General features: G+C 58.2%; 1 protein-coding gene across 37 annotated transcripts in view; it reads left to right on the forward strand.

Annotated features, from left to right (window-relative positions):
- FBRSL1 (fibrosin like 1) overlaps positions 1–20,877 on the forward strand; it is an 84,074-nt gene that overhangs the window by 40,266 nt on the left and 22,931 nt on the right. For all 37 annotated transcript variants that reach the window (XM_025267871.2, XM_044930320.1, XM_025267882.2 and 34 more), the window contains one exon: positions 11,238–11,267. In XM_025267871.2, coding sequence (XP_025123656.2) covers positions 11,238–11,267 — 30 coding nt within the window. The remainder of the gene's footprint in view (positions 1–11,237; positions 11,268–20,877) is intronic.

Below are 20,877 nucleotides of genomic sequence, written 5' to 3' on the forward strand. Positions count from 1 at the left end.
TGCTCCTCTCGCCTCTGAGCACAGGACAGCCCTTCAGCTGCTGCTGGGAAGTGGCTGCTGCTCAGAGGTCACCAGGGACGGCTGGAGTGGGGTGGGCAGTGTCCTTACCAGTGGTGCATCCCCAGCCCGTGTCTGGCCTGCCTCTTGTCAGAGGAGCCACTGTCCACACACCCACCCATCTGTCTATTCCTGTGGCAGCAGAAAGGGTGTGGCCTTGGGGGCCTCTGTTCAGCTTCCTGTGGGCAGGCTTTGCGCAGTGGGGGGCTCTCCAGGCAACTGGGCAGTAGGTTCTTCCTAAAGGGAGAATAAGATAAACAGACCTGCAAGGAGATCAAAGCAGTCAGTCCCAAAGGAAATCAACCCTGAATCTTCATTGGGAAGGACAGATGCTCAAGCTGAAGTGCCAATACTTTGGCTACCTGGTGTGAAGAGCCGACTCATTGGAAAAGACCCTAATGCTGGAAAAGATGGAGGGCAGGAGAAGGGGTCAACAGAGGATGAGATGGTTAGATAACATCACCAACTCAATGGACATGAATTTGAGCAAACGTGGGGAGATAGTGGAAGACAAGGAAGCCTAGTGTACTGCAGTCCATGGCGTAGCAAAGAGTCAGACACGACTTAGTGACTGAACAGAAGGTGAGCAGGTGGCCTGCACACTGCTGTGGATGGTGGTGGTGCAAGCAGAGGGGTGCTGGTAGGGAGGGATGGGTTAGATTTCGTGAGGTGCTGGTAAAGAGGGAGAAGAACTCAAGGACTCGGGACTTGGTATGAGCGGTTCTGAGTGGTGCTGTAGGTGTCTGACAGCTCTGCCTGCTGGGGCTGTCATGTATGCATGCTCTGGGCCCCTCTGGCCATCCTCTGTAGGCAACTGGGTCCTTGGCACTTCCTCTGCTGTCCCACGTAGAGGTTAGCCTGGCCAGGGTGGTTTGAGCACCAGGCAGGCCAGGGCAGCACGCCATCCCCCTCAGGGCTCTAGCATCTGAATTCCAGGGGTCCTGAGGACCCACCTTCCTGGCCAGGAAACTTCTCTTGGCTACCTTCTGTCCTGCTGGATGCTAGGGTGGGAGAAAGATGCGTCCTGTGCTCCCTGGGGGTCCCCGACCTGCCCCTGTGTTCTGCTTTCCCTCTCATGAGACAGCACCCCAGCATGTGCTGGGGGGTGGCCGTCCAAGTGCCCACACATGTCACAGGTTGGGCTGGTGCAGACCTGGACAGCCACTTGCCCCTGTGAGCCCTGGGCACCTAGCCCCTTGGACTCCGGGCGCTTGTCCCAGCAGGCTGGCTCAGCCCTCTGGGTTAGTGAATTTTCTGACTCCTGAATCTGCTCTATCAAGAACACACCAAAGCCTCCGAAGGTCATGCGTGGCCCCCAGGTGTCACATGAGCAGGCAGAGGGGCAGGGATGGCGGAGCCAGAGGCACTAGCTAGCCCCTGCCCACTGGGCAGCTGCACCATAGGTCCAAGGCTCTGCAAAGCCCCAGGGGATGAGGGGCCCACTGGGCAGAGCTGAACAGCATCTTGGGTCAGGAGAGGAGGGGAAGCCACCACTGGGTGCCACCCGGTGCCCCAGTCGTCTGATCTGTAAGAGGGAGGAGCCGTGGTACCCAACCCACAGGGCTGTGGGGAGAATAAACGAGCCTGCCAGGCTCCCGCTGTTACTCTCTGTGCTGTGGGGCAGGCCAGTGTCACACTCCATGTGTCTGTCCAGGGCATCACTGAGGCCTGCGGCCTCGGTTCCACTGGGGGCACAGCAGAGCAAGTCCTGGGGTCCCTTCTCTGATGGGGAGTTGGTGGATGCAGTGGGTGTTTCTCAAGAGTGCTGGGCACTGCCAGGGTTTCTGGGGACAGCTGTGCCAGTGGTCAGGGGCAGCAGGGAAGTCAGGCCAAGGGCAAATACGTGGTGGGGTGCAGGCATGCCAGGGCCCCGAGAAGAGGAGGGAAGGGGCCTGCCAACCCACAGCTTCAGCAAGCTGGTCCCAGCCATCCAAGCCATCTGCATTGGCACTCCTCTGGGCGAGGCACCCCATGGGAGCTTTGGAGAGCAGCCAGGCAGACTGGAGCTGGGAGGCCCTCTGCTCAAGCTGGGGGCCTGAAGCTTCAGGCTGGGTTGACCATCAGTTGTTAAGTTACCAATTGCACTGACTTAGTTACTTAGGACACCTGCATTCATCATAACAGTTTCTGAGGGCCGAGCGTTCAGGAGTGTGTGACTCTGGAATTCTCTAGAGGGCAGCCTGTTAGGGAGTGGGAGGCCGAGCTGTGGACAACATGGTCGCTCTACAGTGAACTCTGAGAGAGCTTGTGGGGGCCACCACAGCCCCCTTACCCGTGCTGGATCTTCGCCAGCTTCCTCCCCGATCCTCCAGTCAGGAGACAGCTTCTGCCCCTGGACTCACCTCTCCCACCCCCACCTCGGCTGTTGCCACCCTCCAGGGCAGCTGCAGCGGTGGAGGGGTATGGGGGGGTGGGGACGGGTACATTCCTCTCCTGGCCCAGCCTGGGGTGCAGGCAGATCCCAGCCCCTCAGATTAGCACAGAGCAGTTCAGGTCTCCTGGAGGCCCCAGCTGCCCTTGCCCCTTCAGATAACATGACCTGCAGGACTCCAGTCCAGTCAGGGCCGTCCTAGGAGGCTGGACACAGACGCTCTGGGCAAGCCTGCAGGACCCCTCAAGGCCGTGGCCATATGTGTCAGGAACCATGGCTGGAGGGACAGTCATTCTGGGGAGCGGGTGGGTGACGGGCCTGACCAGGCCGCTGGGAGCTGAAATTCAATTATGCAGAACAGGCGGGGCTGCTGGGACCCAGAAGGTTAGGGATTCGTGTTAACACCGTTCTGGTTAAGACTTTTTCTGTTGATAAATAATTCATAAGGCAGTTAGTGCTTTGAGTCTGACAACAGGAGAATATATTAATACAGTCGACTCCAGAAAGGTCAGTGGCGGGCGGCAGGGCCGGGGGCCATCTTTTATTCTTTCCTGACAGGGGCTCATTCATTATTCCAGCCCAGCCAGGGCTGATCGAGCAAAGGGAGAGCCGGCTTGGTGTGACACAGCGTCCGCAGTGTGTGGGAAGGACTGGACCCAGGCCCTGGAAAGGCCCCTGAGGTGGAGCCCAGGGCCGCGGGGTCTTCTGAGGGGCGCCATCTGTCCCCCTCCAGCTCGGGCGGGGCTGGGAGTGGTTGGAAAGTAAGTCCTAAAGTGGCGACTATTGGCTGTCCCCAAGTCTTTGTGGCCCCCTCACTATGGGTCACCTGCCACTCCAGGACCCAAGGTCAGAGGATTGAAGAGAACCCAGAGATGCCCGCTCTCATGGGTGCCGTGGAGGGAGGGGCCGATGGGCAAGAAGGGAAGCGGGTGCATGAAGGGGGGATGACAGAGGAGGGGAGAGGATGTGGAGGGGCCCCCTGAGGCTCAGGGTCCAGGGGTGCCATCTGAGGGGAGGCCTGTCCTCTCGGGCTACCTGGGGGGTGGGCGTTTCTCAGGGAAACAGCACGCACCGGACCCTGCCCATCATGTGAGTGAGTGTGTGTCGGCAAGTGTGTGTATATGGCACTGTGAGTGCATGTGCTTGCGTGCAGGTGTAATTACAATGTGGCCGGCCAGTTGTGGCAGCAGGTTGTGACCCTTGAGACCTGTGGAGATTTGGATACATGTTTGCCCTAGGAATGAGGCAGATGTCGGCCGCAGCACTGAGCAGTCATGGGAGAGAAGTTTATGGGGCAAAATGACTCATTCATGCTGTGAGTGCCAGGCCCAGGTTCCAGCGTGGATCCTCGGAGCAGAGGCTGTGGGGTGCTCCCAGCACATGCTCATGGCAAAGTTACCCGCAGGACCATGCCCCAGTTCTCCTTGGTGTCTGTGGGAACTGCACCCAGAGAAAATGAAACATAACTTGGTGTTTTTCATAGCAGTTACAGTCAAGGCTCCAGTTATTAGCATGTTTTCAGCTTCAGGAACTTTGTCTGACAGAACATTCCAGAACTGTGTGAGATATGAGGCAGTGTTGTGGGGCTGGCCCCCACCACAGGCAGCAACCCCACTCTATGTGACAACCAAAGCCCCCTCTGGGTTCTATCCCCTGGAGGCCCCATGAGGGGAGGAGGAGAGTGGGACTGGTCAGTGGTCAGAGCAGAATCATCCATGTATTCCTTCATTCATTGCCTGCCTCCACTGTCCAGGGTCTGTATGTACCCACCTGAGTCATTCATTCATTCATTCCCTGCTCCCAGTGTCTGGAGTCTGTGTGTACCCGCCTGAGTCATTAATTCAGTTGCTCACTCCCAACCTGCTCTGGACTGCAGGAATGAGATCTTTGTTCTGAGGGAACTTGGGTTTCAATAGAAGGAGGCTGATGTTAAATAAATTAGCAACTAGTTGAAGATTGGCTGTAGGGTGAGGTTCAGACTCTGGACTAGCGCTGTGTGGGGTGCTGCTCCACACAGCTCAGGGAAGGGCGAGGAAGGCAGCCTGGCAGGGGTAGAGGGGTGTGGCAGCCAGTGGGTCACAACGGCCAGGTGTGACAAAGCCCAGAGTTCTATTCCAGGTTGGGGGGATTGGCTTTTTCTGTGCCGGCCTTCCCTCTCACCAGGCACCAGCTACACTCAGACTCTGCCCTCTGAGGACAGGCCACACACTGCCCACTTAACATCCTAGGCTTAGGGCCTGAGATGTTTCCAGGCTTCCGCCAAGCCTTGTACTGTCTCCATGGGCTTCCCTCCGAGGCTGCTGTCAGCCACATGTGAACATGCGGGAAGAGACCCTGGAGGCAGGAGCAGGGTCACCAGCCTCTTGTCCCTCAGGCCCTATGAAACCCACTGCCCTGGTGGCCATCTCTTCTCAGCCAGGCTTGGTGGCCTCTGTGGCCCCAGAACTCTGCTACTGCCCTCCATGAGCTCCCAACCGGCCGAGGCACAGCGGGATGGATGGGTTAGTGGGGCTTGCTGTCCTGGCCCCGAGGGGCCGTGGGGCAGGCAGGTGGGCAGGCAGTGTGAAAGGGGCACCTGCCCTGGGCAGACTTGGGCCCCTCTGTCCTTGCTGCCCCTACCTGTGATGGATGGCATTTCCCCCCAGTGCATCCCTGCTCGGTAGCCTCCTCCCCACCTTCTCTGCTCACAGAGGAAGCTGCACCCTGGCCATTAGGATGCAGTAACTTAATTGCTCATTAATTGGGTAATTAGTGCTTTATTTTGCTTTGAAGCCTAAACAGTCATAAAAAGTGAATTAGCTGAGTAAATAAGAATAGAGTTTTCAGGATCCACCATCCAGATCTCCTGTCTAATTAATCAGGAGTTCCTGGGTTGAGGTGGCCAGGGGCAGGACAGGGACCTCTGTCTAGTCTCAGCTGCCACGAGTGAGTCACTGGCATGGGGCCCTGACCACATGGGCCAGGTTAAGACCATGGCTTTAGGAGCCTGCTCACCCACCCTCCATCCATGCCCTGGGAGGGCTTCCAGTCACCTTGCCTCAGTTTCCCCATCCGTAAGCAGGTGGATCTGTGGTGGGGACTTGAGAAGTGTGGAGAAGCAACCCCAGTGAGCATCAGCCCAAGTCCTGTTGTCTTCTAGGCCCCTGCCTTTCTCCTGCCCTCACTCCTGCCAACCTCATAGCCCCAGGGCTCGCCTGTGGGAGGATGGATAGTGGCACAGGGCCTTTTGGGGCTTGGACTCAGCTCGGGCCCCTGCTCACTGGCCACATGGCCGGAAGTAAATCCCTTTACCCTTTGAGCCTCTGCCTTCTCATCTCATGAAGTGGGCCTATACCACAGAGGGCATGGGTGGCTGCAGCCTTCTCCAGCCGTGTGCCTGACTCCCGCCGCTGTACCGCCCCGCATTTCAGACCTGGCCACCCGACGACCATGGCTGCCCTGGTCCATAGATGGGACAACGAAGGCCCCAGCACTGCCTTCCTGGCCACTCCCACCCCCGAGATCCCCCAGGGTCTCCTTCTGACAGGGCCGGGGAGCCTGGCTGAAACCCTCAGCTGCAGTGTTCACTGCTAAGGTGGAGGTGAGCATACAGGATGAACAGCAGCCTTGCAGCCCACTCTGGGTGGTAACCAGACAGCGCAGCCTCCGCCCAGGCTGCTGCCCACCTGGGGTTCACGCTCCTCATCTGGCTCTGTATTTTCGCTGAATCGCTTAACTGGAATGTGTTCTGCCTCCCTGCGGGGCGTTTGCAACAGAAATGAAGGTGACATCTCCGCCTTTATCAGCGGAGAAGGATGGATTTCCACTCAGGGTGGGGGTGGCGTTCCTCTGCTCCCTAGAGGGTGAGGGCCCGCTCTTCTCTCCCAGTTCTTCCAAGGCAGCTCCAGCAAGCAGGGTGTTTAATAAGCTGGGGCTGATGTGCGGGGCCACAGGAGGCCGGGAGCCCTGAGGACAGATGTGTCCTGCCCACACGCACACTGCTCCTGGGCCCCACACACACGTGGCACCATGTGGCCCCATGGCAGGTCGTCTGACTCTTTAGGTGCCATGCATTCACTGGGGCATCTGGCAAGATACCCTTGGGTAGAGCGCCCACTGGACTGGATGCCAGGTGCTCACGTCTGAGAAGCCTCAGAGCACGACTCCCCATGTCTCGGCACACATGAGAACACGCCCAGTGAGCACTGCCTGCACCAAGGGCCAGTGTCACCTGAGCTTCCCCAGGTGTCCCCCAGCACACCTCCAGCCTTACGGCTGCGGCCCAGGGCAGGGGTCAGCACCACTGTGCAGTGGCTCAGATCTTCCTCCCCTCATACCCAGGTGGGCTGAACAGAAGGTCCTGTTGCCTTCCACTCACACGCAGACCACAGGTCCTGCCAACTTTTCCGGTTGGCAGCTGCTCAGGCCTTTGCAGGTGACCGTGCCCACGGTGAGCCCAGCCCAGGCTGCAGGGCGTGCGGCCCCCCTCCGCCCCCTGGCAGGTCTGCGGGCAGGGCCTCCAGGGCCTTTGCACAGCATAGGCCCTGCCGCTGGGACAGGGACCCGGCCCACCTTCCCCTCCTCCCCAAGCGCCAGGCCACACTGCCCCTCGGCCCTCTCTGACCTCTGGATGGAGGCTGGGTTAGCGGTGGTCTTAAACACCCTCCCCCCAGGGCAGACCCTCTGTCTCCATTGCACATGGAGGGACCCTACTCGTCCCCACAGGTGACTCTGGGCCAGCCCTGGATTCTAGAACGTCTGGTGGGAGCACAGGCTCAGCAGTGAGGTCTCCTAGCCCATGAATTTTTCATGCCTTTGTTTGAGGAGTGGGAGACCCGCAGCCTTCCTCGCGCTGCTGTGACACGGTAATTAACGTTCACGCTGAGAGAACAAGGCCAGTCTCTGTGGCTGCTGAACGACCGTGTCAATTTGTGGAGGGTGATGAGCGACCCTCACCCCATGCAGACAGCTGCCTAGATTTCTGGAAGGGACTCGGTGATGGAGGCTAAGCCCCGCAGACCTCCTGTGTGGTGCCCTAGGGGAGCAGGCACTGTCAGGTGAGGGAGTCTGTGTGCAGGCCCCGAGCAGGACTCGGGTGCCTCCAAGGGCTGGTCGGATAACATGAAGGAAGGGGCTGGGGCAGATTGTGGTGATGGTGAAGGTGACAAGGGTGATGATGGAGATGACGGTGATGGTGAAAGCGACCGTGGCGATGGTGATGACACTGACAGAGGTGATGAAGGTGAAGTTCATTTAGTGACAACAAAGGAGGTGATATGGCTGTGGCAGTAGCTCACAGTTAGAGAGCCCAGCCTGCCAGTCAGCTGCTGTTCTGAGTGCTCCAGTACAGTGACTTGTTGAACCCCAAGCCCACCCCACTGTGGAACCCCTCACTCCCTTCTCTACAGATGAGGAGACTGAGGCTCCAAGAAGTGAAATGAGTGGCCAACATGACTGTAAGTGGAGGAGTCAGGACAGAGCCCCAGGATCGGGCTCTAGAAGCCTCTGTGTGGCCATGTTCCTAGCATGTGACAAGGACCAGCGCTCTGGCCCTCGACGTCAGGAGAGGCAGGGTGGGGGTCACAGTGGGGCCCCACTAGCACTGGGCAGGGCTGTCATCTGAGCATGTGGCTCCCCATTCTCAGTAAGAGGCAGGATTTCATGAGGAGTCTCCAGACTTCTAAATGTTGGCAGCAGTTCTTTTTTAAACATCAGGACAACGGAAGACTCATCTAGCTTTTGGCTTCTTAAGCCTTGTCTCAAGGCCTGTCCACCCATGGATGGGGATCAGGGAAGGCTGTCAGTTAAGCCTGGGGGTTACCACATGTCCCTTGTTAGATCACCTCTGTGAACATGGGCGACACACAACGACCTCAGACATCAGAGATTACATCTGTTAGCAGAGTGACACGGTGGCCTGGGGCATGGAGGAGCTGAGCTCGGCGGCTCTGTGATGCAGGACCCTGAGCTCACATATGTGTCTGACCTACGCTGGGTGGTCATGAGCTCCCAGCAGGGCGCCTCCCCCCAGCCACTTTTTAGAGTCACCTGGGTCCCAGGCATTCGGGCTGACATAGCCTGAGGTCGCCGGGTGAGCTGAGGTGCACTCGGGACTAGCTCTGGGCTGACTGACAGATGGGCAGAGGGGATGGCCCTGGACGAGTGGCCCTACTGCTTCGTCGTTTGCTGGCTTGACTAGGCTGGGAGGAACTGGTTGGCCAGTAGAGGGGTGTGGTTCCTGCTGAGTGGGATTGGAATTAGGGGCAAGCAGGGAAGGTTGGGGTTGACATTGGGCTCTCATATGGGCCAAATAGGGCTCCCTGTCTAGCCACCAGCCATTACGGTGAGGGACATGAGCCAGCACTTCCAAGGCTGGGAGACACCTCCCAGAAACTCCCTGGGTTAGGGCCATCAGCCATTCCAAAGGGGAGGGAAGCCCTCATTCTCATCCTTGTTGGAAGACAACAGTAATTATATTGAGTGGTGGTGGTGGTGAAATACAGCATCTCACTGTATATAGTAATGAGTATGTACCCAGCTCTAGAGCTTTGCACATACTCACTCATATAAACCTTACAACAGTTCTGTAGGTGGGCCATTGACTGTTTTCCAGAAGCATACTTGAGGAACAGAGAGGTCATGGCACTTGCCCAAGGCTGCACAGCGGCGGTGGCAGCGCAGCGTCAGAGCAGGCATCTGCCCCAGAGCCGTGTCTTGTGCTCCCTGCACACCCAACACTCGCCTAGGGTCTGTCCCCTTCTCTGTGGGCTCCCTGCCTGGACCCCCACCCACACCAGGGTGACAGTTTCCAGGGCCGCCCAGCCTAGACCCGTGAAGGTCGCCTCACTCAGGCAGCTCCCGCAAGACAGATGTGGCTCTCTTTCCCTCCTTGTCCTGATTAATTGCCTCATTCAATTCCGACTCTATTGCAGTTAAACATTAATTCAGTAGGACTTAATAACGTGAATTCATTTACGACGCAGCCTGTGCTGGCTGAAAACGGTGAGCTGTTTGGTTAATTACAGGCTCCTTGCGCTCGCTGGCAGGCACCCTCACCCCCTCCTCAATGTCACATCATTTAGCTGTCACCAGGGGCCTCGTCCGAAGGTGCAGGAGGGCTGTGAAACTGGGCCTGGGGCTGCTTCCCTGGGAGCCGAGGGACAGGTGTGCTGTGCCCGAGACCCAGCCTTCTGATGGCTTGATGGGATCACAGTTTCCACTTCAGGGGCTCTGTGCCACTAATTAGGCATAAAGAGGCCTGATTGGGGGTCTCCGGCAGCTCCGCTATTTCTGCAGGATCAGAGACATGCCAGCCCTTCTCCAGGCCCCGCTCCCCACAGGCCACGACCCCTTAGTCCCTCCACCCCTCTCTCCTGAAGTGCCAGTCACATGGTTGCACACTTAAGAGCGCAGTCTGGGCTCTGCACGTGAAGCTCTGTGTGTTCAGGCTGCTCACCTTTCCAGCTTCACCCCCTACACTCCCCTCCTCACCTTCCTGCTCTGCCTCCCAGGTGTCAGCCACCCCGCTAGAGCTGGTCAGCCCCTCGGGGCAGGGGCCTCTTGCCATGGTTGTCCAGCGAGGAAGCTGGGCCCACAGCCCCTTCTGCCTTTTGTGAAGGGACCCCCCCCCACCCCCCAGAGGTCTCGGATCAGGCCCTGCAGGGTGCACATCAAGGGTGGGAGGCAGAGGGTCCATGCAGCTGCTTTCAGCTTCAGGAAGATCCCCCCAAATACCAATCCCTGCTGCCACAGGTTCCAGGTTGGGGTTCCCACCATCCCCAGGGTCACTTTCCCACCGCGGTGAAGCCCAAGGCAGGCTGGCTCAACTCTATGAACTCTCACTGTACCACTCTAGCCCTTAGCCCAGGGCATGGAGGGTGTGTGCCCCATTGCTGAGTGGGTCTGGGGTGGGCCCCCCCCCAGAAGCAGCATGTGTCTGGGGAACACCCCCACATGTCTGCCAGGGTCCCATCAGCCTCCTGTGAGTTCCAGGGAGATTTATTTTCAGCGGTATAACTCACTTGACACAAACATGTCACAATTACAGCTGCTGGGAAGAGCTTCTTTTTCCTTTATATTCTTTTAGGGGGAAAATTGCTGTGGTTTCTAGAGCAGCCTTTCTTTTTAGAGCTCTATGCTTACTGGGAACTGAAAACAAAGATGTGTTTACACAATTGTCACAATCTTTCCTTAACCAGCTGCTCTCACATGTGTAGCGGTTTCTACTGGGGTGTCTGCAGGGGCCAGGCAGTGGGAGCTGGCGTCCCGGGCGCCCCCACCCTGCCCCCGCCCTCCTGTTGCTCCGAGGCTGGGCTTTTGCGTCTCCCTCCACTGAGCCCTGGTCCATGGGCCTCATAGCCACTCAGGAGCCCCTCTCATCTCACCGACCCCTACCGCCAGGGAGCTCAGCACCTGGGAGAGGACCAGAGGGGAGTGGGGTTTACTCCATGTGTTTCCTGGGGTTACCTGGTGGCTCTGGGCCCGCTTGGGCCTGGGGCAGTGGCTGGTCTGCGTCTCCCCGGTCACATGTCCTCCTTTGTCTCACCTCTGCCTCGCCTACACCCGTGCCCTGTCCCCGCACCAGGGTCTCAATGGAGCTCTGACCCAGACCTTGCCAGGCGCCCCCAGATCCCTCCCAGCTCCTGGTACCTGGGCCCCTGGCTGGGGCCACCCCCACCCCAGACCCAAGGCCCCGAGTCAGGGTGGGGGTCTGCCAGAGCCACCGCCTCTGGCCCTCCCTACCCCCAGCCCACATTCTCACCGTCTCACCCACTAGCGGCCAGCCTGCCCTGCAAGACACTGACTCCCCTCTCTCTCTCTCCCTTTGCAGTGCGACAGTGAGAGCGACGGGGATGACAAGGTAAGCCGCACCCCCACACACACTTCACCTTCCCATCCTACTGACCTGGCCTCCTGGCAGGCTGGGCCCAGGAGACCAGGCAGAAAGGTTGTGGTTCTCCTGTGGGGCATGTGGGGCGTGGGGGTGGCCTCCCGGGTGTGGAGGTGCCAGCCTGGCCTGGCTGAGGATGCCAAGGACGTCATGCTGAGGTGCTGCCCAGGCTCCCTGGGACTGCAGGACCGTACCCCAGCTCCTGGCCTGTCTGCAGCCGTCAGTCCAGGGTTCCCTGGGATCGGGGCACCATGGGCAGAGCAGGGGCCACGCTCTGTTGGGCCAAGTGCAGCCCCCAGTGTTTCCAAGCTAGGGGTTGTAAACGTCACCCCCAAACAGACACTTCTGCTAATAGCAGCAGTGCCTGGTCCCTCACAATCCCCCCAGTCCCTGATTTTCAGGAACAGTGGAGTTTCTACTGTCTCGGGCTTTATGAAGTGGGGAGTTAGCACAGGGACAGCGAGGGGCCTCCCACAGTGCTTGGCCCTCACTCAAAGCACTATGGGGCAGGACCCGCCACTACCCGATGCAGATGTGGCGAGTAAGGCACACAGAGGGTAAGAAAGCTGCCCAAGGCCACACAGCTGGAACCCAGGCAGTCTGGCTGCACCATCTTTGGTGAACAAGTGAACAGCCCACCTGAAGAATCTTAGGTGGTGAGACTGGCAGGAGGTGGCCACACCGATGTGATGGAGCCCCTGGTCCTCGGGGTGGGGCCCGGGGGCTGGCACTGAGCACCATGGAGGACGAGTGTCCAGGCAGAGGGCAGTGTACCTAAGGGCACTTTGTGAGAGGCGGGTGGGAGGGCTGCTGAGAGCTGTTTGTGCAAGGTTTTGTGAACTGGAGCGTGGTTCCATCAGGGGGTCTGTGCGGTGTGTGGTCATCAGTTGCCACCTCCCTGGTGTGTCCTGGCCTGCCTGGACTGGAGCTGTGGATGGACAGACGGCCAGCCCCTCTCCTGCAGGCTTCACGCTTTAGCACAGCTCAGCCTGTGAGCAGGTGAGCAAGCGTGGAAAGGATTCAAAAAGGCTGCCTGGCAGGGTGAGCAGGGTCAGGGCAGGCCTGTAGCGCACACCTGGGGTCCAGATGACAAGTTTCATGGCAGGGGTACTGGTCTGGGCCAGATGAGTGGTTGCAGGTAGCAGTGGGAATCACATGGTGGATAGAGGAGGTGTGGGTGTGGCCACGGGGGAGGTCAAGGATGTGCTGTCCAAAGTGAGTTGGCCCAGATGCCCTGTGGGGTCGCTGTGGTCTAGACCATCCTAGGAAGATGGCAAGAGGGCAGGGCAGCTGGGAAGTGTCTCTGGTCCTGGGTGCCCTCCCCTCAGCTGACCTGTGAGCAGACAGGGCATGGTGGGTGCCGGCGAGGTGAACCCCGGGCCAGGTGCCGCATTGCCACAGGCGCTGTCACTCCTGATGCCTTTAATGATTTAGATTATAGCACCTGGGAGAGGGCCATGCTGGCCCGTTGCCCTCAGCACCTCCTTTCATTTAAAACCAACTTGCAGGAAAAGTGCTCTGAAGCCGAGGGCTGCTCTGAGGGAAGGTGTGGGAAGGGGGTTTCTGAGACCCTGAGGCTCCTGACTGCGCCTTCCAGAGCCTCCTGGTCAGCGCTGGCCCTGGCAGCGTTCTCCCTCCACCCTTTGGTCCACCGTCCTGCAGGAGGCAGGACCCTGGGAGTGGAGACCAGGGGCTGGAAGGGCAGAGGCAGGGCCCAGCCGCACACGGCCGCCCCGAGCATGCACACCGAGAACTGCACGGGATCATCGGCTCCGAGCATCAAGGCCGGCGGGCTGTGACCAAGGGTGCTTGGGGGACCATGGCTTTGGCTTCCTCTACAGTCACACCCACCCTCGAGCTGGCCCAGAAGCTCACTCTGGCCAAGTCTGGGGGTGGTCTGGAACCCGTGATTCTTTCTGGCGATTCCCTGTGCAGCCTGAGGGAAGAATTCCTCTCTGGGGGGTCTCTGAGAAGTCCATGGTCTGAGTCCCAGAGCCCCTCTGCTGGGAGGAATTGGCTGGGTTCTGTGTTGGGGCCTCAGGAGGCTCCTGAGGAGGAAGGGCTGAGTCCAGTCTTCCTCACGCTGACTGGGCCGGGGCGCAGTGGCGGGCCCTGAGTGGGCTGCATGGGTGATGTGGGGACACACCCAGTCCCGCGTGCGACAGCCCATGGCTCCGTTGCAGGGCTGGCCAAGGTCAGAGGAGGGAGAGAGAAGCCACCCACTCTCCATGCCCCCGTGTCCCCACCTGCTCCATGACTGATGGGGGCTACAGTGAGTGAGTGAGCACAGAGTGAGTAAGCCTGTCTGCTGCTGTTTGTTTGTAAGGCGACGCGTCCGCAGAAGTGGACAGAGCCAAGTCATGCTTTAGAAAGACCCTTGGCTGGTAAGCCAGGGAAAGGTACAGGTTTCCTCCCAGGTCACCCAAGTTTGCCTTCTCCATGAGTGTGTGGGTCTCCTGTGACACTTGAGTGTGTCCCTGGGAAGCTTGAGTTGGAGGCCAGAGGCCAGGGCTGAGATTCCATGCAGCTGACAGCGGTGCCACTCAGCCTAGGCCAGAGGGGTCCTGGACAGAGCCCCATGAGCTGCCTGATGGAGGGGAGGTCGTGGGGCTTCACAGAGCGGTCACCTAGGACAGGGGCTCACTTTAGGGCCCAGGGTATTCACCAACCATCATGGCTGAATCTTGGTATTTCTGCCGCTGGGACAGGGATGTGCATGGTCAGAACTGACTGGGCCCCGGATCAGTTAGGAAACGCAATTTACTTCTGTAATGGAAACTGGACTTAACAGTGGCTTAGTAGTTTCTTTTTCTCACCTAAAGGCCTGGATGTCGGCCTTCTAGGTTGGCATGGCCTGTCTGCGGTCATCAGGTTCCTCTTTCTGCTTGGCATTCTTGGCAAATGGCTTCTTCCTCATGAAAGTGTTAGTCGATCAGCCATGTCCAACTCTTGGTGACCCCATGGACTGTAGCCCACCACTCTGTCCATGGACTTCTCCAGGCAACAGTACTGGAATGGGTTGCCATTCCACTTTCCAGAGGATCTTCCCGACCCAGGGATCGTCGAACCCAGGTCTCCTGCATTGCAGGCAGATTCTTTACCATATGAGCCACTAGGGAAGCCCTTCCTCATAGTCACCACTTTAATCCCCGGGGGCAGTTCTAACACCAGCCATCTCATCTGCATTCCCTCTTCTCACATCATTGATCTTACAAAGTGACTGATCACTCCATGGTGAGGAAGGGATGATGTTGGTGCAAAGTGTCCAGTGGAGCCGAAGCAGAAGGAGGGAGGGGATGAGCTCAGAGGGGTCACGATGTAAAAAATAATCATGGCAAGAAGTTCAGCTTTTGTTCCAAGCCCTGTGGGGAACCACCATCCTGGGAGGTCCCTGCCACACAGCCTTACCCTGGCAGTGCTCCCTGGGGACACTAATTATGCACCAAGGGTATCAACTGTGGTTCAGACTTCTTAGTTTCCTCTGTGGCAGGGACACCCGGTTACTCAAGGCTGTTTGGTTCTGAGTCGAGGTGGTGGGTGTGGAGAGTTTGGATAACCAGAGAGACCTGAGTGCCTTCTGTCCTTTGCCGAAGCTGGGTCTCTGGACAATGAGTAACTTCCTCTGGGCCCATCAAAAAGCAGGCGCAGGTCAGAGGGCCCTGGCAGACACTTGCCTGGGACTACAGCCAAAGTGACCATCCGCCTCCCCACCTCAGTTTGGCTGGCCTGTGGCATGGCCCCCTCCTGAGAGCAGAGAGAAGGCCTCTGCCCCTGGCAGTGCTCCGACTGCCTTCCTCCAGGAGCAGAGCCAGTAGGAGCTGGACGGGAGGAAGGCCACGTGTCTCCATAGCATGTCCAGGATGGCCAAAGTCCTGCCTTTAGGAGACCGCAAGAGCATGGGCGGGATGGAGGACAACGTCCACTTACAGCAGCGCCCTGGCCTCCCCCGGAGCCTGGCAGCCAACGGGCCAGGGGCAGCTCCCTGCACACCCATGGGGGTGCCTCCCAGGACAAGTTGGAACAAGCTTAACCTGTCACCTTCCTTGGTGCAGAGCAGATTTGAAGCAGCCGGTTGGAAGCCACCTGGGCTGCTCTGGAAGGAGGGGGTCAGTGAAGGAGAAGCAAGCTGGGTGTGCAGGTGGGGCAGGAGAGTGAGAAGCTGCAGCCGATGGGGTCTGTCCACGCTGACTCACCCACGTGCTGGGTGCTGGCGACGCCATGGCAGGCAGGGAGGGCGGGACATTAGGAAGGTCCAGGGCCCATCTCTCCGGCCAGTTTGCTCCAGTATCTGAGGCCAGATGGACCTGTCCCTCCCACCTTGCCCCCCACCCCAGGCTCCTGCCAGCCCACCTGCCCCTCCTCACCAGCCTTGGGCTCTGCCTCTGGCTCCGGGTGCAAACACAATGAGGACGTTGTGCCTCCCAGATACAGACAATCAGAGACCAGCCCAGCCCCTGAGGCTGACACCCAGACAGACAGATGGAAAACCTCTCCACCGCCTTTCCTTCTGAGGAACGAGGTCCTGCCCTGGGGGCAGCCCACGCCCCGGGCTGCAGGCCCCCCTCACCACCCCAAAACATGTGGCTCCCCCCCCGCCACATAATCCCCCACATGCTTCCCCACGCTGCCCCCCAAGTCCTGCTCTGGGCACCCGACTGCTGGCGGGGAAGGCGGCCGTGCTGCCAGGAGGCTCCAGAGCCTGGCGGCCAGATGGCTGTGGTTGGAGTCTAACTGCTTTTTTATTGGAAAAATATGGGGTGAAAAATTGTGTGGGGCTTATTAGGCAACCCGCTGGCCTGGCCAGCTGCCGTCTGCCTGAGCGGCCCAGCGAGGTGGCTGGCTGGCCAGCACCTAGCTCTCTCTGGAGGGCTGTCTGTCTGTCTGGCCTGTCTGCCAGGCTCAGCCCCCATCCCCGACTCCACCAGGACATGCTCCCCGTGCTGGGCTGCAGGAACAGGGCCTGGGAGGGGGCAGTCAGGCAGCTGGCTGGAGGGCCTGGGGCCCTCTTGAGGGCCAGACTCCCACAGCCAGCCCTCCACCCCCCGAGCCTCGGCTCTCTGCTAATGTTGTGAACTAGGGGTCATGGTGGTTCCTGCAGCCTGGGGTGGAGGCAGGGATTCCAGGGGTTGGTGCTGGCTGCTGAGGTGGTCTGGCCAGCTTCTCAGCCCCAGCCCCACTCTCACCCCCACTTCAACCCCCACCCCATTTCCCACCCCAGCACATCCTCTTCCAAAGCCCCAGGTCAACCTTGCTGCTTTTAAGCCCTCAGTCCACAGTGAGCACAGACCCCAGTCCAGGCACAGCCTTCTCTGAACCCCCATGTTTTCATCTTTGAAATGAGGCTTAGCAGGTCTACCCCTTAGGTCCCCTGTGACGACAAGGAAAGGGCACACAGACATGACAGACAGCAGCTCAGACCGCCTGGCATGCGTCCCTGCTGCCTTCATGGGGCACTGCCCCTCTGGCCCTGCCACTACCACCACGGCCATCCCCGGCTGACACTCTCTGAGAAATGCTCAGCACCCAGTTCCTGCTTGCCCTTGGAGCGCCCCTGCTCACAGGGGTTTTCCTCCATGTGCCCGGCCCAGCCCCAGTCCTGAGAACACCTGCCGGAGTCTGTAGGAGGCTCACCCACCCTCCTCTCTCCTAGCCGCTGCCCCTCTCCCAGGCCGGATGCTGTGGGGACAGAAGTGCCTGGAGCTAGTGCTCCTCGGGTGCCCCCACCTCAGCTGGAGCAGGGCGACCTCATGGGTGTCCTCACAAGGGTTGGGAGGGGCTGTGCACTGGGACCTGGGGCTGCTCTGCCCAGAGAGTCTTCCCACGGGTCTGCCCAAGGACGAGCCTTTGGCAGTTTGCTTTCTGAGGGTCTTGGGCTGGCATTGGGGGCAGTGCATAGATCCCAGCAAGGACTGTGATCTGGTGACTAAAATGTAGCCCATACCTCCTGGGCCCTGCCCACATCGGTTAATTCTGCCCCAGCTAACCCTCTGAAGTGACATCTGCCCTGCAGCCTAACCCACAGCGAGGAGCCTGAGGGACCGAGTGAGGATCTGCCAGGACTGGAGTCCCCAGGGAGAGTCAGGCACTGTCAGGCTACTGCAAGGACCCTAGCAGGCAATGGCGAGGCCTGGGCTAGAGATGCAGGGGTGGGGGTGGTCCTCGTGTCCTATAGCTGCTACAACAAACCACCAGTGACCTAAAGCAGCTCAAGTTTATAGTTCAAGAGGTCAGAAGTCCAAAATGGGTCTCCTTAGGCTAAAATCCAGAGACCCAGGGCCCTTCAGATAGCCGCACCTGCCCTGCTAGCCTCAGAAGAGGCCTGACTGGGCTGGGGGCACCCAGGGCCTGGTGCAGATGTGCAAGGTGGGTGGTCTCTCTACCTTGTGGCAGGTGGGGAGGCTGGTGGGAACCATGGTGTTCATCAGGACACAGGAAAGACCAAGTGCACAAAACCAGTGGATGCTTCCAGACATAGTCAGAGCTTGAGAACAAATAGGGTGGATGGGGCAGGGGTTAGAGATAGACTGAGACAGCCCATCCCGTCCCCCCAGACTTGAGGCCTTTCCCCGCACACCCCGACCCTGCCACAGCGGAGAGTTGGATTAGGGTCCACAAGAGGCCTCCGCCCTGTGAGTCCTGTTCCCTACCCCCATCCCACCTCCACCCCTCACTAGGACCAGAGGCATCGCCCTACTTGATGCCTCCCACCCGACTAAGGGACCTGCAGACCAGACCCTAGTCCCCAGTCCCAAAAGAAAGGGCTTTGCAGTTACTCTGGCTGAAAGGAGCCAAGCCTGCCTCCCACCTCCACCACTTCCTCCTGATACCCAGAGCTCATGTCTCCTGCTTCAGACACTGGCTGAGAACGCACTGCCCTCAGGGATGGGCTGGTCAGGGTGCCCACCTCACGCTCACTGGACTCAAGCACCGCACACTGGGCGGGTCAATCCACAGCAAGTTACACTCTCAGGGTTCCGGTTCCAGAGACCTGGGGCCTAGAATCAAGGTGTGGGCAGGGCTGTACTCCCTCCGGAGGAGGCTTCCTGCCTCTGGTGGCCTCAGGCTTCCTGAGCTGGTGGAATGGCTCCCATCTCTGCGTCTGCGGTCATGCGGGCCCTCGCACCCCCATGACTGTGTCTCCTCTGTGCAGAAGAAGGCAGTCATAGGACTTGGGCGCCCAGTCTAGGATGCTTACTTGCAGATCCTGGATCCTACTTGCCAAGACCCTTATTCCAAATATGGCTCCATTCTGAGGTCCTGGGTGTGCGTGTCTCTGGGGGCCACACTCAGCCCAAGGCAGGCTGGCTTGTCCTGCCCGCAGCCACCTCGTGGACAGCATGAACCGCAGAGGGCTGTTGTGGCCACAGTGCCAAGGATGGCAGAGGGGCCGCTGCCTTAAAAGCTCCGCTGTGCATCCCCTCAACTGTACTCCCAAGCCCATCACCAAGCTCCCTCCTCCAAGGCTTTCCGAAGGGTCTTCTCGATTGCATGAAATCTCACATCTCTGGCACAATCTGCATTTACCCCCTTGTAGCTGTTTTGCACTGGCCCTTTTTCTGGTCAGTGAGGAGGGCAAGCCAGCACTGAGTGGGATCTTAGTGACCTTCTGTTGTTCAGTCACTATGTTGTGTCCGACTCTTCGGACCCCATGGACTGCAGCCCACCAGACTTCCCTGTCTTCCACCATCTCCTGGAATTTGCTCAAGTTCATGTCCATTGTGTCAGTGCTGCCCTCCAACCATCTCATCCTCTGCCGCCCCCTTCTCCTTTTGCCTTCAGTCTTTCCCAGCATCAGGGAAGTGTTGAAGCTTCAGCGTCAGTCCTTCCAATGAATATTCAGGGTTGATTTCCTTTAAGATTGACTGGCTTGATGTCCAGGGGACTCTCAAGAGTCTTTTCCAGCATCATAGTTCAAAAGCATCAATTCTTCGGCACTCAGCCTTCTTTATGGTCCAACTTTCACATCCATACATTACTGGAAAAACCATAGCGACTATATACACCTTTGTCGGCAAAGTGAGGTCTCTGCTTATTCATATGTTTTATAGGTCTGTCATAGCTTTCCTTCCATGGAGCAAAGCTTCTTTTAATTCCATGGCTAGAGTCACGTTCTGCAGTGATTTGGGGGCCCAAGAAAATAGTCTGTCACTGCTTTCACTTTTTCCCCTTCTGTTTGCCATGAAGTGATGGGACTGGACACCATGATCTTAGTTTTTTGAATGTTGAGTTTCAAGCCAGCTTTTTCACTCTCCTCTTTTAGCTTCATCAAGAGGCTGTTTAGTTCCTCTTCATTTTCTGCCATTAGAGTGGAATCATCTGCGTATCTGAGGTTGTTATTTTCTCCCAGCAATCTTGACTCCAGCTTGTGATTCATCCAACTCACATTTCCCATGATGTACTCTGCATGGAAGTTAAATAAGCAAGGTGACAATATACAACCTTGACGTATTCATTTTCCAGTTTTGAGCAAGTCAGTTGTTCATGTCTGGTTCTAATTGTTAAGTTCACCCGCATACAGATTTCTCAGGAGGCAGGTCAGGTGGTCTGGTATTCCCATCTCTTAAGAATTTTCCACAGTTTGTTGTGATTCACACAGTCAAAGGCTTTAGCATAGTCAGTGAAGCAGAAGTAGATGTTTTTCTGGAACTTCTTTGCTTTTTCGATGATCCAGAAAATGCTGGCAATTTGATCTCTGGTTCCTTTTAGTGAGCATTTGTAGATCTTTCTGGCCCTTGCCTCTTTCCCAACACTGGATGACTGACATTCCCAGCTAGCGTGGACCCTCAGCACTCTGCCCCGCTCTCCATGCCCTCCCCTCAGCTGAGCCTGCCAGTCTGGCTGAGAGGATCCAGGTTCCAGTCCACGCCCATGAGCTCCCTCTGTGTGAGGCCACCCAGCTCCTTGGCAAGAACTAACCAAGGCAGAAAAGCTGGGCCCAGGAAGCCTATCCCCACTCCCCTCAACCCACAAGCCACACTGGCTTCTCACATATATAGCGCCCTGTCTTGGCAGATGTTCCTGTCACATGGCCCATGGGCCTTCATCTGTAGCCCCTGCATCCACCTGCCCCACTGAGAGAGCCACGAGGCAGCGGCTGGCTATCACCATCTTAGCCTAGCAGAGGGGAGCCCAGTGACTGACTGAGTGGCAGTGGGGTGGGTACTCCTAGTGCCTCCCAGCTGTGGGTGGAACACCCTGCATGGACCCCGTGACGCCGCCTCCGCTTGCTCTGCGTAAGGACAACAGACACAGAACGTTGGTTGCTGACCTCGGAACCCCAGGTAACCGTGCTGCTGACCTCAGGCCGCAAGTGGATTACCTCTGTCTGGCCTGAAGGTCCGAGAGACGTCCCTGTGCTCTCCAATGGTTGCCTTCATTCTTCCTGCTAATCTAGTCCCACTCCATTTCTTTCTAGATTTCTCAACTCATTAGGTCTTCTCAGATCACACCACTCTCCTTTCTAAAGGGACTTAAAGATTGTCCTGCCTAAAGTCTGGTTTTCCTCCCAAACCAGAGGATGGGGCCAGGACTGCAGCCTTTCCAAGGACTCAGTGCCCATGTTGGACTTAAGAATGACATT

This window comes from Bubalus bubalis, chromosome 17 (genome assembly GCF_019923935.1).
Source record: "Bubalus bubalis isolate 160015118507 breed Murrah chromosome 17, NDDB_SH_1, whole genome shotgun sequence".
NCBI lineage: Eukaryota > Metazoa > Chordata > Mammalia > Artiodactyla > Bovidae > Bubalus > Bubalus bubalis.